At 39.3% G+C, this 14,147-nt stretch overlaps 1 protein-coding gene across 2 annotated transcripts in view; it reads right to left on the bottom strand.

The window, feature by feature from the left end:
* Positions 1 to 2,185, bottom strand: part of fryb (furry homolog b (Drosophila)) — a 51,831-nt gene extending 49,646 nt beyond the window's left edge. For both annotated transcript variants that reach the window (XM_087176711.1, XM_087176712.1), the window contains exon 1: positions 1,841 to 2,185. In XM_087176711.1, coding sequence (XP_087032837.1) covers positions 1,841 to 2,087 — 247 coding nt within the window. In that variant the 5' untranslated portion in view covers positions 2,088 to 2,185. The remainder of the gene's footprint in view (positions 1 to 1,840) is intronic.
* Between the last annotated feature and the right edge of the window lie 11,962 nt (positions 2,186 to 14,147).

The following is a 14,147-nucleotide window of genomic DNA, read 5'->3' as shown; positions in this document are numbered from 1 at the left end:
TTCATTATTAAAATCGCCGCTGATTATATTTTTGTCAGTGAACTAATTGATGAATGAATCGTTTCAGATCAGGATCCCGCCACTCATCATCTGTCTTTCTCACATGTTCATCTGACATGTTGTTGTGGGTGTTAAGTAGCCTATCATAGCCCAGCAGATGAATACACAACGACACACACACACACACACACACACACACACACACACACACACACACACACACACACACACACACAAAACAACCACACAATTCACAGTTCACACAGTGGTAAACCCTCTTGACACAGCTGGGTTGATCAAATAGATAACTCTTGTGAAGAATGTGTGTGTCATAGTCTTCATGCCAGGCGTATCTGTCTCCCTAGCATCAAAGCCTCAGTCATGGACATTATCACAGCATAGAAGCCCCATAAGATTTCATTTCACGGCATTTCTTGCGTCTACAAATTGACCTTTATGATCTACGCACTCATTTATTGAGAAGAAGCTGTTAATTGTCCCTGAAAGACGTGTTTGTGCAGGTGGTACTTGGTTACACAGACACTACCTCACTCCAGATTTCCCCTTTCGCCAAACACTGTGTACGCCCACTTTTCTCCCTTCTTTTGAAGTTCAGCCAAATCCCACTGAAAAATGTATATTCAGACACAGAACGACTCCCAAAACATTTCTGCTCTACCCGCCTTAATATCCGATTATCTTGAAATGAACTAATCCCGACTTTTCCATACACGTCTCGCAGACATGATCCTTTTAGTGTCACAGGTTTATTGTAAAGACGCATATAGCTTTGAACTTCTTAGTCTTTCCTTACTACTCCTTCCTTACTAGCATCGGCTGTATTGTTGGTGACCTGTGAATAAAGGATGATTCTGTCAAAACTGTAACTCTGGGTCACACTGGATAATAGCATTAGGTAATAACTGAAAATGTACAGCCTCCTGTTGATTTTGATCTTGCTGTGGCTCTCCAGGAATAGACAAAAACCTTGGTTTATCTGTTGCGGGATCAAGTGATACTATTGAAATTTTCAATAGAATAGGCAAGGACTGTACAAGTACTGTCTGAAAGTACTTTAAAACACAAGCCTGCTAATGCCAGTCAATGGTATTTGCTGTCCCTTGTAAAATTTTGAACATAAATACGAAATTTAAAAGTAAAATCGGTAATATCACAGCTGATTTTAACCATACGCCCAGCTCTATTATACTTTGACTGACTACTAAAGGTCTTGGTGTTCTCCCAGTGTTTGGACATGAAATTCCCAGTAGTCAAGTTAAGCTGAGACAGAGTAAGTGGTTTGGTCAAAAAACTATGCTTAACATCTGAGACGAGAACCACATAGGCATGTCTTTTTCCCCCAATTCTGTAGAATAAGGATTAATGGAGTAATCTCGTGCCGTTTTCTCAAGATACAGAAGGTATCACTTTTCACAGGGTCTACAAAAGCCACAACAAAGACACCGGCCAAGTCAAGTCCTCAAATCACAACAAAGAAGCACCTGATTACGACATGCATGCAGAGACAGAGGGAGTCTATATTGGTAGCAAGAAGAGATCTAAACAATTTTTTTTCAAATCCCAGGTTGGATAAAAACCCAGCCCACATTGCTGTTGTGGAGTTGAGGATCATTATTTCAGCTATATGTTCAACCAGTCTTTTCACCACTTCCAGCCTGAGGTCGTGGCATTCAGATTCAAACCAAACAGAATTATTACTTAACCAAATGTTGCATGTCAGTGCCTCCTAGGCTAATGTTTCTCTCCTTGTCTGCTCGTGTCATGTTCACATTGATATTTCCTCTTAGAATCAAACAATTCCAAGCTTGTCTGCACCTACCTCCAATGATCCTCGTCCGCTTTCTGGACCTAGACTGGATCTTGGTGAACCTCCCAGTGAAGTCACTGGGGTCAAACATGTCCAACGACAGAGAGGCGATACGCTCCAGCACTATCCCATCCTGGCCTTGGTTCTGGTTCTCCAGATCCTGGTCTTGACCTTGGCTCAGAGACTGGCCATCACAGGGGTCTGAGGCACCGCTTTCAACCCCAAGACTGTTAGTGCTTGTTACATCTTCTAGAGACATGTCTCCAGTATCTCAACCCCCTCCTGGCAGTCTATTGTCAAAATCTGGCTGTCCTCAGAGCTAGTGAGGAGGCACTACATGATGGTCCAAGAGTAGGCTCAGCAGAAAAAAAAAAAAAAACAGCTAGCAAAAAAAAAAGTCTTGTTAGAAAAACTGTTCAGATAATCCTTAAATCCCTGTTTTCATTCTTCAGTCTTCATCTCCTTTTTGTCCACATCTTGGTGTCCAGTTTCTTCTCAGAAGGATTTCTTGTCTTTATGTCCAAGTTCATTCAATCAAGAGACAGTGAGCTCACTGCTTTGTTGTTACACATACACACTCTCCTGAGAGTTCAGGTTCACCTTTCTCCAGTCCCTTTTTCACTCTCAAAAAACACCACCAAAAAACTCTATATCCGTGTCTTCTTTTGCTTGAGGGCAATTACATTTTCTTTAGAAGTTCAGCTGTCTTCTCAATACGCGACCTGTTTTTGCTCTCACCTGTTCTTTGTTTCGCTCTCCCTCTGTCTGTCTCACTCCTCTTGAGTCTCTGAGGCACAGCTGTGTTTCTCCGCTCTCAGGTGGTGAACAAGGGAGGGATCCAATTCCAAGAGCGCTGCTTGATTGGGTGGTTTGGGAAGTTTGGGTGGTTCCCTCATCCCCTCTCCCTCTCACCGTCTTCTTTTCTCTTTCTTCTCTCTGGGGGTTTTTCTAACTCGCCCCCTCGTGTCACTATGGACTGAGGAAATTATTTCTTTCTTGCCTCCTCTCTCGTATACCTGTTTCCTTTTTCTTGTTTCATCCTTTGCAGCTCAGATTGTAGTAAAGCACGGTGGAAAGGCATGCATCAGCTTGATTCAAACAGCCAACACATGGCATGTGGGTGTGAGTAAGAATTGGAGTCCCTGCACTCACTGGTCGAGGCTGTTTAGCCAGTTACAGTAACCTCAATGTGTTAATGGTGTAGGATTACGGAGGGTAGACACACCCCTTCACAGAAGGGGGAAACAAAGCCAAACACAAACAGGAAGAATCCTGAACAGAGACAGACAAAATGTGTTTGTATCAAAGTTAGCTGTTAGTCGTGATTAGCAGATGCATTTGAGAGATAAATTTGAGGTGACATTTTGAAGTCCTCCCCCGCAGAAAGACAAATATAAATTTAAATCAGGAACTTGTTTAAAAAAAAAAACTGTATGTATGGAACCACTGCTCATATGCAACGTCATGATTATAAATAGCTTTTTTAAAAGTCATTCTAGATGGCAAAAACTTCTTGAACCTATCCTAAAAAGGGACCAGGAAGGTCTCAAAACCCAAATGGCAACCATGCTCCTTATCTACAAACAACAAATCCAACAGGAAGTACAGTATAATGTTTTGGTCCAGCCCTAATTACATCTGGTCCTGTCATGCTGGCAAAATTAGGCAATCTTCATTCTCAATGCTAAAATAAGACATGTATCCACTCCCTCAACACTGCACAAGCAATTTTGCCAAAACACTGGTTCACAGAAATGTTGCAAAAGTCTGTTGTAACCTATTTTTCCCCTAAAAGATAAATAAAAGCCCTTTTACACACAAGACAGACACTAAAGCAACATATATTCTTCAAGATGAATGTCAATCATTTGTTTATCCATATGATCTTTTCTTTATGCCTCACTCAGAGCTCTAAAATGCATGTTTGTTCATCCTGTATCTTTGCCCTTACTCTGTAGGTAGGCTAGCTAGTATCTCTCAGGAGACACCTACCCCGAGGTGACTTCCTGCTGTTTATGTCACTATTGTCATGACATCAGCTCCGTTGAGTGCTTCACCCAAGACCTCATGTGTTTAGGTGTGAAAACAACGAAACTCTCATATCCTCTTAAAAAAATACCGCTGCACGCGTTTCAGTAAACATGGAAAATATAACAGTTATAACAGACAGTTTGTTTTTTTTCACAGTGGTTGCACACGAGTGTTACAGCAAGTGTGAAGCACAGAAAAACATATTAAACTCGAACCGATTTTACACATCAAAGTTTGGTCACAGGTCTCATGATGTCAAAGTTGTACGAAGGCTTTTATAGCTTTACAGGCTTTACAGTGCAGTAAGTCTGATAAACTGCCAGTGTTACTACTGAAGCATAACACACTCAAACTTCCCTGTCTCCTATACATGATCTTTCTATTCAACTAAATTGCAACAGTAATTAACTTGTATAGGAGGCATTACTGCGACCAAATTACATGCATACCTGAGGATATGTTGTTAATTTTAGTGTTTGGCAAGTCGCACATACACTGATGCTGAACATGTTAAATGTTCACAGACGTAATTGCTTTCTGCCAAAGTATCTGATCTTGCAGTACTATATGAAACTTGTAGTGACAACAGCATTGTTAAACTTTTTTATGGTTATGTTTAGACACAGCTCACAGCTCTTGTTTAAGATTAGGGAAAGATCACGGTCTGGTTTAAAAAACACAGACGTTCACTGTGATTTGTGTGTTTATTTACATTTAACCAAAACCACAATTTTTCCCTACCTCAACCAAAGTGCTTTTGTTGCCTAAACCTAACTACAGATGGGACTCTGAATGAGAACCATGGTCTCTGCTTTGATATTTGTGCACATAGCACAGCCACTAGTCACCCCAACGCCTCTGAACACGATCCAGCCAAAAATTACATTTCTTACAATGTGGATTTGCTCTTGGAGTTTAGCTGTATAGAAATGTCATTTCCAGGAGACACGGATGGACAAAAACTATTGGCCTATCCGTCTGCAACTGTCCATTGTGAGTTTGACAATGTTATACAAGAGCAAGTACATGGTGGTGGTGAGCCCCGTCCTGAAACATGTACATGCAGGACACTCTGAATGACAGGCACACAGGGAAAAGAAGTTCGGGGATAGGATATGTCCCTGTATGCCTGATGGCCAATCTAACTGTGGCTGTTTTTATTCTAATGGCGTTACCAAAGACAGGCTGTTCATTGGCTGCGCCAAAGGCTTGGGAGTCGACGAGGTGTTTCAACCAACAAATGTCGTCGTTTAAACATGTCCTTTAACATGAGGAATTCATTGACGCACATGAAACAAAACTGAAAAGATAACTATGAAACTATGATTACTTCATATTGATGGGAGATATTTTTCTCATTCCTTATAAAAACATACAATTTTAAGCGAGATGTTAAAAGAGACATTTTTAACAGCTTGCTACTGTTTCTGAAATGTGCTTCACTGCCAACAGAGCAGAAAGGCGAAGGACAAGGTCTGTTAAAACACAATGAGGGTGCCTCCTTAAATCTGGAAAGGAAATAGTTAAAGGTGGCAAACAAGCAGAGGGAGGCACAGTGCCAAAGTCAGTTAAAGAGGCGTGCCATCCCCGAGGGGAGTACAACAGCCAAGTATTAAGACACTCACTCTTACACACAAACACACACAAACAGGAGATTGTTTTTGCCTTTTCATTAACTGACAACTCGGGCCAACCAATCAAAGACAACACACATATTAACCAATCATCTTCAGGAATGTGTTGGAAAAACAGACCCGCATGCTTTTATTTACTTATTTTTGTCTACTGTGGATAAAAATCTACTGTGTATGTTCATCTACAGTTTGCAGATGGAAAACATCATATGTAGGGTATGTTTGATTGGCTCTGGTTCCACAGTGGTTGATGGATGATAATGGACTACACTGTGTTTCACTGACAAGATACTCAGGTTTGTCACAATCCTGTTTGCTTAACCTGATTAGTCAGTCATGTTTATACTGAAACGCTGTCAATCTTACACTTCATACAGAATAATCCCATCTACTCTTCCCTTTGTTCTTCCCCTGAGTCTTTTACTCTGTAATGTATTCTTTTCATTATTTTTACATTGGCTAAAAGGTGTATGAGTAGATAGTTGATACCATTGATGTGAGATAGAGCTACTGACAAGATTCAAATTATACCCTAAGATGTGCAATCACAGGAAATGCAATTAAATTCACAAACAAATTCCTGGTGGTCAATTCTAAAGCCTCGTACATCACAATTATTCCTTTTTTACTTTCTTAACTTAATTTTTTTCATGAGTTAGTGAGCAGGCATTGCACATAAGTCCGCCTGAATATGAATTATGAGCTGAGCATCACCTTCCACCCACTGTTCAGACATGCTTTGGTTGACTGGGACAACCAAACACACCCAAACAGACACACAAAACCACAGGGTCATGGCCTGTTTTAGCCTGAAATACTGGGTAAACAATAATGTCTTATGATTCCTCTGTCTTTCTTTTTTTTTTTTTTTTTTTTTAATTCCATTTCTCTAATGTCCCAATAAACAGAATTATTTCCCTGCTAATGGGGGCATGGAGATGTGGTGGCATCTAAGGTCACATGCTAAATGGAAGTCGAAAGGAAGCTGTGAGGAATGTGGCGCAATCATTTTTTGGCACTTGCTATTACCATTAACAATCTCATTTGCACCTTCATTTCCTTATTGTTTCTACTTCGTCATCCTCATTACCTTGTGGCGGTGCTGGAGTTACATCATTGTTACCTCACATTTGACAAATTTGTGCTTTTAAGCATTTTAAATTAATTGTCATGAATTGTTCCTTTAAACATGTTACCAGCGGGTTCGTCACACCTTTTTCATCTGTGTCTTTTTCTTTTATCCTTCTTTCAAACCGAGGCAACCTCACCCCACAAACCATTTCTTCTCTCATTATCACCCTTCCACTTATCATTTAAATTGCACCCTCTAAGACCTCTGCTACAACGAGAAGCCTTTTATTTCTCGTGTCACTCAAATATGTTCCCATGTTAGCAGTTGCCCAGACCGCCCTCCGCAACCCGGTCTAACAGGAGAACTGAGAGCATAAACAAGTTTACTTTGGGCTTATGCACTGAAGCAAGACTCTGGTTCAGGGGTTCACTGGGATGAAGGGTAAAATTAATGACAGCAGAGCCTCGCCACAAGAATCAGTCTCTTTGTGATGCAAAGCTGCATTGTCAGTTCCCAGTTGTCGTCTGACATCTACTCAGAGTACATATAATCAAGTACATATTTTCAGTACTTCATGTGCAAATAAAAATACGGAGAGTATGGCTTTGAATAGGAGCCAACAGCAAACTTTTTCTAATATACTTTACATTATTATTTATGATATTATAAATTATGTATACATACAGCATTGGTTTTTGGTGTAGAAATACTCTTAAACAAAAGCATAAAAGTATCAGCATCTAAATACGTGCCAAAAGTAGAAGTGCTCATTATGAATATCCCATTTCAAAGTAATGTACTGTATTATATTATATAATATAATATTATATTACATTATATTATATATATATTATGTTATATACTGCTAGTTAGCCTGTGAATTTCCCTCTGGGCATCAACTTAACTGAACCCTTACAGTAATAAATTATACACATCTAGTAATATACAGTGTTACATTATAATGTTTTGTTGATTATATTTTGTATTATTAGTCAGAATCTGCAAAGTAACTAGTAACTAAACTAATCAAATAAATGTAGTGGAGCAAATAGTAGAATATTTGCAGTAGCAGAAAACGGACATTATTAAATTAAGTATCACAAAACTTAAGTAGTGCTTGAGTAAATGTACTCAATTACATTCCACCACTGGTTTTGGGTTATTGTATGTATTGGTGGGTTCTTAACAGTGGTTTGAACAGTCACAGTAACTGATATACAGTTCATGTTTATTTTTACTGCATGTTTATACAGGCATTACACTGAAGGTGCTGCACACACACCCTCTCAGAATGAAAGCAAAACTTTCACTTTCCTTTCACTTCTCTTTGCAGTGATTCCTTTTTGCAACTGTCCTGTTCACGTGTTTGGAAGCTTGGAGAGGTCATTTAAAACTGTGTGATTCATTAGCAGGTACCTTGACAACAGTAGCCTGATTATCAGACTGGACTGCCGTTTCCTTTTAACCTCACTTTAATCTGTGAACATAGAAGGGATTATGGGCAGTAATTCAGAGGTCTGAGACCAGGCTTAGGCAGCAGTATCAGAGGATATAAAAATGTAGTCATAGTGCAACTACAACAACTATGATCAGTTGTTTCGGCAGTAGCAGTAGTCTGACAGTAATCACAGTCAAATGTCCTTCACCTTTGTTTTTTTCTCCTATTGTCAACAAGCCTACACACTGGCACTGCAATGGTGCCCCCTTGAGCCTATTAGAGAAATAATAATTCTGCTCAAGAAATTAGCCACAGTCCTGATTCAGAAGGTCAGGAGGTATTTGGTTGTTTGTTTTTAAGTACTATTGCTCCTTTGTGAATAAATCTTTTTTTTTTTTGCTTCGCTCCTGGATTGACAAAAACTGCTTTCCGTTCAAGCCTGATCATTTTGTACTATATAAAAAAAGGTGTATTAATAGACACATTTAAAATATCTGCTCTTGTGATTGCTAACCACTGACGACAAATGACATAAATATAAAAATATAAATACTTCTCTCTCGATAACCATGCAAATAAGACTGCTCATTTTGTACAACATAACAAAAAGTGTATTCATAGAGAAATTTAAGTTCACCAAGACTGGGGGACCTCAGTTTAAAAACTCAAAGTGTTAAAAACCTGTAAATTACTGTGAATTTTGAAAGGAAGGAGAGGGAATATGCGCCACCACATTCATTAAATCATGCACAAATATTAGCCATAGATGTGCACATACAAACACACACAGTACACTATGCCCATCGGCCTTTTCATACAGATATAGAGTTGTGTTATGTAACATCACCTCTGGGGTCTCTAATGTGTACTAATGGACTAATGGATCAGTAAACAGCCTCAGAGCTCCATCAAATCTAACAGCAGTAAAACAACATTCCCTGAACAATTATATGAAGTCCTAAAACAAACAAACCAAATAAAATAATTCTGCATGAAAACTCTGCGTAAATATGTCAACACTAGGCAACAGCAGGCTTATTATATCATTTAAAGTAAAAGAGTATTCTCCTGATCTCTACACAATATTGAGGAGAAGAGCTCGCCCATAAAATAAGCGAGAATCTGTAACACAACAGCACCTGAGGCAAAATCACAAAGGGAGTGTGATAGTAAGGAATGTTTGTGTGTGTGTGTGTGTGTGTGTGTGTGTGTGTGTGTGTGTGTGTGTGTATGTGTGTGTGTGTGTGAAATGTCTCTGTATATGTGTGGACCTGTGTTTGCCTGGCAGAAACACCAGGTTATGTAAGCCGGTGGGAGTGAGGTGCCCAGTGGTATCTATGGAAACGATGACAGCGAGGAAAGATAGATAGTTCACCGGCTGACTGAGGTTCACCAGTCCAGAGTTTGGGAGGTCAAGTACAGTTTCTGCCGCTTTCCCACTGGCCTGGAGGAGCTCAGTAACATCTTTACAGCAAAGTAGCTAATCAGTGGCCTGCACATGTCGGCAAGAGAGCTGACATGAGCGAAAATAGAGCACTGTGTCACTGGGTAAAAGTCAGAGACAATGCAAGAGACCGTGAATTTGAACCATGATATACACTGTCAACACACATGAAACCCATTTAACCATACTGTCCCTGCTTTGAGCCATGACTGTCACAATGTCACACTCCCTCCATCTTTCTTTGTCACACTCTCCTGTCAGCTAACCACTGAAGACAAAGGCCATGAATATAAAATACAAATATATGCATCGTGGTCCCTGATTAGATGGTTCTTGCACAAAGACTGAACTGTTTCATTATACAAACTAGTGCTATCCATGGTTCTGCTGAAACCACACTGTACCAACATAACTGAACCTCCAAAATAGGGTGTGTAATCCATATTTAGAAGACCATATTTTAGCATACCATATACGTTTTAGTATAACATATAAAAAGATTTTTTGAAAGTGATAACGCCATCATACTCAGGAATTACATCTGTTTAGATTCATCTATTTTCACCCAGGTCGTAAACTGTCAAGCAAAGTGTGAAACAATCCACTGGTACTGGTAAGTGTACAGCTGGAGACATTTCACTATTCATCTACATGGCCTCTTCAGTTCTGATGCCTAGGCTGTTAAGTACAAAGAGAAATGCACAGACTCATACATAAGTGGGATTAAACAGCCTCTCTACAAATGCATGGTGTTGTTTGAGGGGAGCTCAACCATTTACAATCACTTGCATGATGGAAAAAACACAGCTTTGTTGTTCCTGAAGCATTGACATTTTAAAGGTTTCGACACAACACTGTTGATTAATGGCTTTACTGTAAACTACATTATATTTTTGCATTTGTTTCTTATCTGATTTTTTTTTTATCCTGACATAACGTTACTAAAAGAGTTAAATGAGTAGTGTGGTATGTATTGTGCTAGTTATAGCCAACCTAGTGGGGCACACAATGTATTATAATACACCGCCACATGCTTTGCAACATACATGTGATTAGAGAAGATTACTACAACTAAGTCAATAGAAAACCCTAATTCCTTACATTTTTTAAAAATGCTTTTGCATTATGTGGCTCCACTGAATTCTTACTGAAGTTATTCCCTGTACCATATCAACTTTATGATAACACTTATATGTGTAACCTTACATGAAAATGATATAAAAAAAATTATGTTTTGTAAATTGGTGAGAGCGATGTAGGAGTGGGGGGATCGTCACTGGGGCACAATACCGTGACATACATGACATAGTGTCTGTGTGTGTTACTTGTAGCGTAAGTCCAGACAGAACAATGGCGTTAACTGGGTCGCCAACTGGCTGTGCCAAACAGCTGGAGAGATGGAGAGGGAGGCTGATTGAGTCATGAGGAAGGAGGGGAGGGAGGGTGAGGAATAAGGAGGACTGGGCTAAATAGGAGCATGAACAGACCAGGCTGAACAAAACTAGGCAAAAAGGGGGTCATGCCTACTGGTTCACTTCAGAGCAAACTCACCAAAGTATGTAAAACACAACCAAAAATATTCATATAGATAAATATGTATGACCCCATTTTGCTAGATGATAATAAATGAAGGAGCCTACAATAAGTGCTGGTGCCTGCTGTCTGGCTGCATCTGGGTGCATGTAATGTTAAATAATACATGTTCAAACACTGCCCTTCTCTCACCAAATATTCAAGCTGACTCCTGAGCATCTCAGCTGCAGAATAATAAAGTGCACAGCTACTCAGGCGGGATGATGCGCGCCACTGGACCATAACCAATTTAAGTTTCACAATTTCAAGGCAACCAATAACTATGTCATCATCTGTACAATGAGGAAAAACATTACAGCAGTGAGTGGTCAACGGGCTCCGACGTGGTACCAGACAGACACTGAAACCGTTAAGTTATGCTACCCTCCGAGATGTTTTTCAGTATATTACATTTATACCCTCAAACTGTATTCGTTAGCAACTAGTAGTAGTGACTTCCCTGGTATTTCATTAAGGTAAGCTAACTAGCTGGTAGCTAACATGCAGTGTAGCATATTATCTTTCAGCGCCATCACGAAGTGTGTATTTACAATCAGCGTCGCTCTTAACATAAAGACTGTTGCTTAGCTAATCCTGCCTCACAGAGCAACGCGGCATTGTTCGCTGTGTGAGTCCTACCAAGGAAGCATGGGAGCGTGTGTAGGTAAGTCACATTTTCTTTTACATATATTGGATGTCGACCACTATAACCAGCTATGCCCGTAGCTAACTCGGTGGCTAACGAGCTAGTACAAGCCCCCTGTGGCAGTTAATCGATGTTATATCAAGACATTTCTTTGTAGTCAACACAGAGCCATTAAACACCACCAGACACAACACTAATGCGACATTAAACCGAACGATACCTTTTCTGCGTCGAGCTTGGCGACTATTGGATCATTTCCTGGCACGGATTCTTTGTTTATGTGATTTTGCGGCTTGTTTTCATCAATCCGTCTCGTCTCTCTCCTCCAGGAGTCGTGCCGCCCCGGCTGACAGCACTACTGCTCGGGATGATAGGGCCCCGCCCTTAGCAACCAATCAGATGCCGAGGTTCTGGAAACTGAGGCAAGGGACGTTTCCTATTGGTTGGCCGCTGTGTCCATCAACGTGTCGCTAGGGGCGCACCTTGGTCCAAGGGCAGGGCACCTGCCATGGAAGGATGCTGAGCGCCGCAGGTGCAGCCAAAATAAGTGATGAAAGAAATGTGGGAAGAAAACAGAAAAGACATGTTGTAGCGTGATAACAGACACGTTTACCACAAACAGCTGCACAAATAAATGACGAGATGAAATAATCAGCCTCTTCTCTTGACAATGAATTTGTGCCAAGGTTTAATATGCCTAAGAGGCACACATCAAAATCAGCACTTTATTTCATAAAGTGAGCACTTTTTAAAATCAAATTCCACATATTTACACATAAAAGTACTCTGCAAATTTGAGAATGCGTTGAAGATAATGCCATGAATAGCTTTCATTTATCAATTTGCTTGCAACAAGGTAAACAAAAACAAAACAAAGTAAAATCAGTATTTGGTGTAATCACCCTTTGTCTTTAAAACACCACAACTTCTCCTTGGTACACTTTTGGGGTCATTGTCATGCTTCAGAATGAATTTGGGAACCATCAGATGCCTCTTAATGGTACAACGGAAGACCAAAACTTTACTGTGTCACATATTTAGTCTACATTTTTAAATTCTCAGTCCATTAACTCCTCTTACTGATCTTACTTGCAAACCTCTTAATGTCATTATCCATAACTCAATGGACTACGCTTAATTAATACATTTCTATTTAACATGCGATCGCATTACTTATTAATGCTCATATGGCAGCATTAAACAACTAACAGCTCTCATGAGGTCTTAATAGCTCATGGGAAATGGAGTGTTGAATAAAATGATGAGTTTTATCTGGATTAAAATAAGAACCTGCTAAAATGCTACTGTCCCGTGCAACATCAAGATGTCCATTTAGATTGGAATATGAATAGAAAACTCTATTATAAACTGCTATTATGTCTTTTCAGAAAAACAGATGAAAGAGACAAGTAAGTGGGGCAGTTCAGTTCTCCGCTGGGTGTTTGAATTAGTTTTTTTAGTCGTTTTAATAATTTTAGAAAATAATTACTTTGTCAGCTTTGTTCCTCTGAATTTACATCCCGGCTTATCTTATTTTTGCTGTGTTCTTTTTTAGGTTACAGGAAGCTTTTATCCGTTTCTTATTGTTCACAAAAAAGGGCAAAAATACTTATATATAAGTTTGTTCCCATCCGTTTTCTTTACTTTATTTTTTCAGACAAAGTGTCATCTCTGTGGGGAGACAATTAAACACATAATTTTCCAACCTGTCTTCAATAAACACAATGATATAAGGAACATAAGCTGACAAGACCCTCTCCTGTCCCAAATATTATACAACAAAAACAAATATATGCACATCTTCACAGCCTAATAGGGAATGATAATCCTTATTTCATCAGAGGGGGTTCCTTTGCAGAAATGTGACATCCCATCTCTTCATAACATCCATTGTCTTGTTCCTCTTTCACCATCATTCAGTTGTTGATAACTGCTATTGAATTAAAGTAAAGGACAGTTTAAAGAAAAACCATACTGTATTATATACATATATATCCAGCAAAACTGGAACAAATCAAACAAATTCCCGTATGGATTAGTCAATTAAAAGTGATTCAAACAATAATTAATCCAGTCCAGGTCAGTCACAAACTCAGGTGGTCTGCATAAAAAAAAAATGTATGATTTAACAGTATCAAAATGCTGCAGCATATCGGCTCAGGTTCCTAAATAGTCCGAGCACATGATGTGGATGTAGATGGAGTGTGCAAAATGAAATGTAACAAACAAGTGATGAAAAATTCAGATTATTCCCCCTTATGTCAGCACAACATAAAAAAAATATAGCAAAAATAGGCATCAGTTTCAAGTCAGTTATATAATTCATTAGCATTCACATTTTTAATTAGATTTAATTTTTATGTTTTGACATAATGCAAATGCAAAAGCCCAGTTTACATAGTCATTTTCTTTCTTTTTTTGTTTTACCACGACATTTAGTATAATGTTGGTAGGGAAATTTTAATGTTCTTCTGCCCTTCAA

This window comes from Seriola lalandi, unplaced genomic scaffold (assembly GCF_002814215.2).
Source record: "Seriola lalandi dorsalis isolate HSWRI2012SDOR001 ecotype SW California unplaced genomic scaffold, Sedor1 jcf7180002054567, whole genome shotgun sequence".
Lineage (NCBI taxonomy): Eukaryota > Metazoa > Chordata > Actinopteri > Carangiformes > Carangidae > Seriola > Seriola lalandi.
This window is presented reverse-complemented; position numbering and strand designations above follow the sequence as displayed.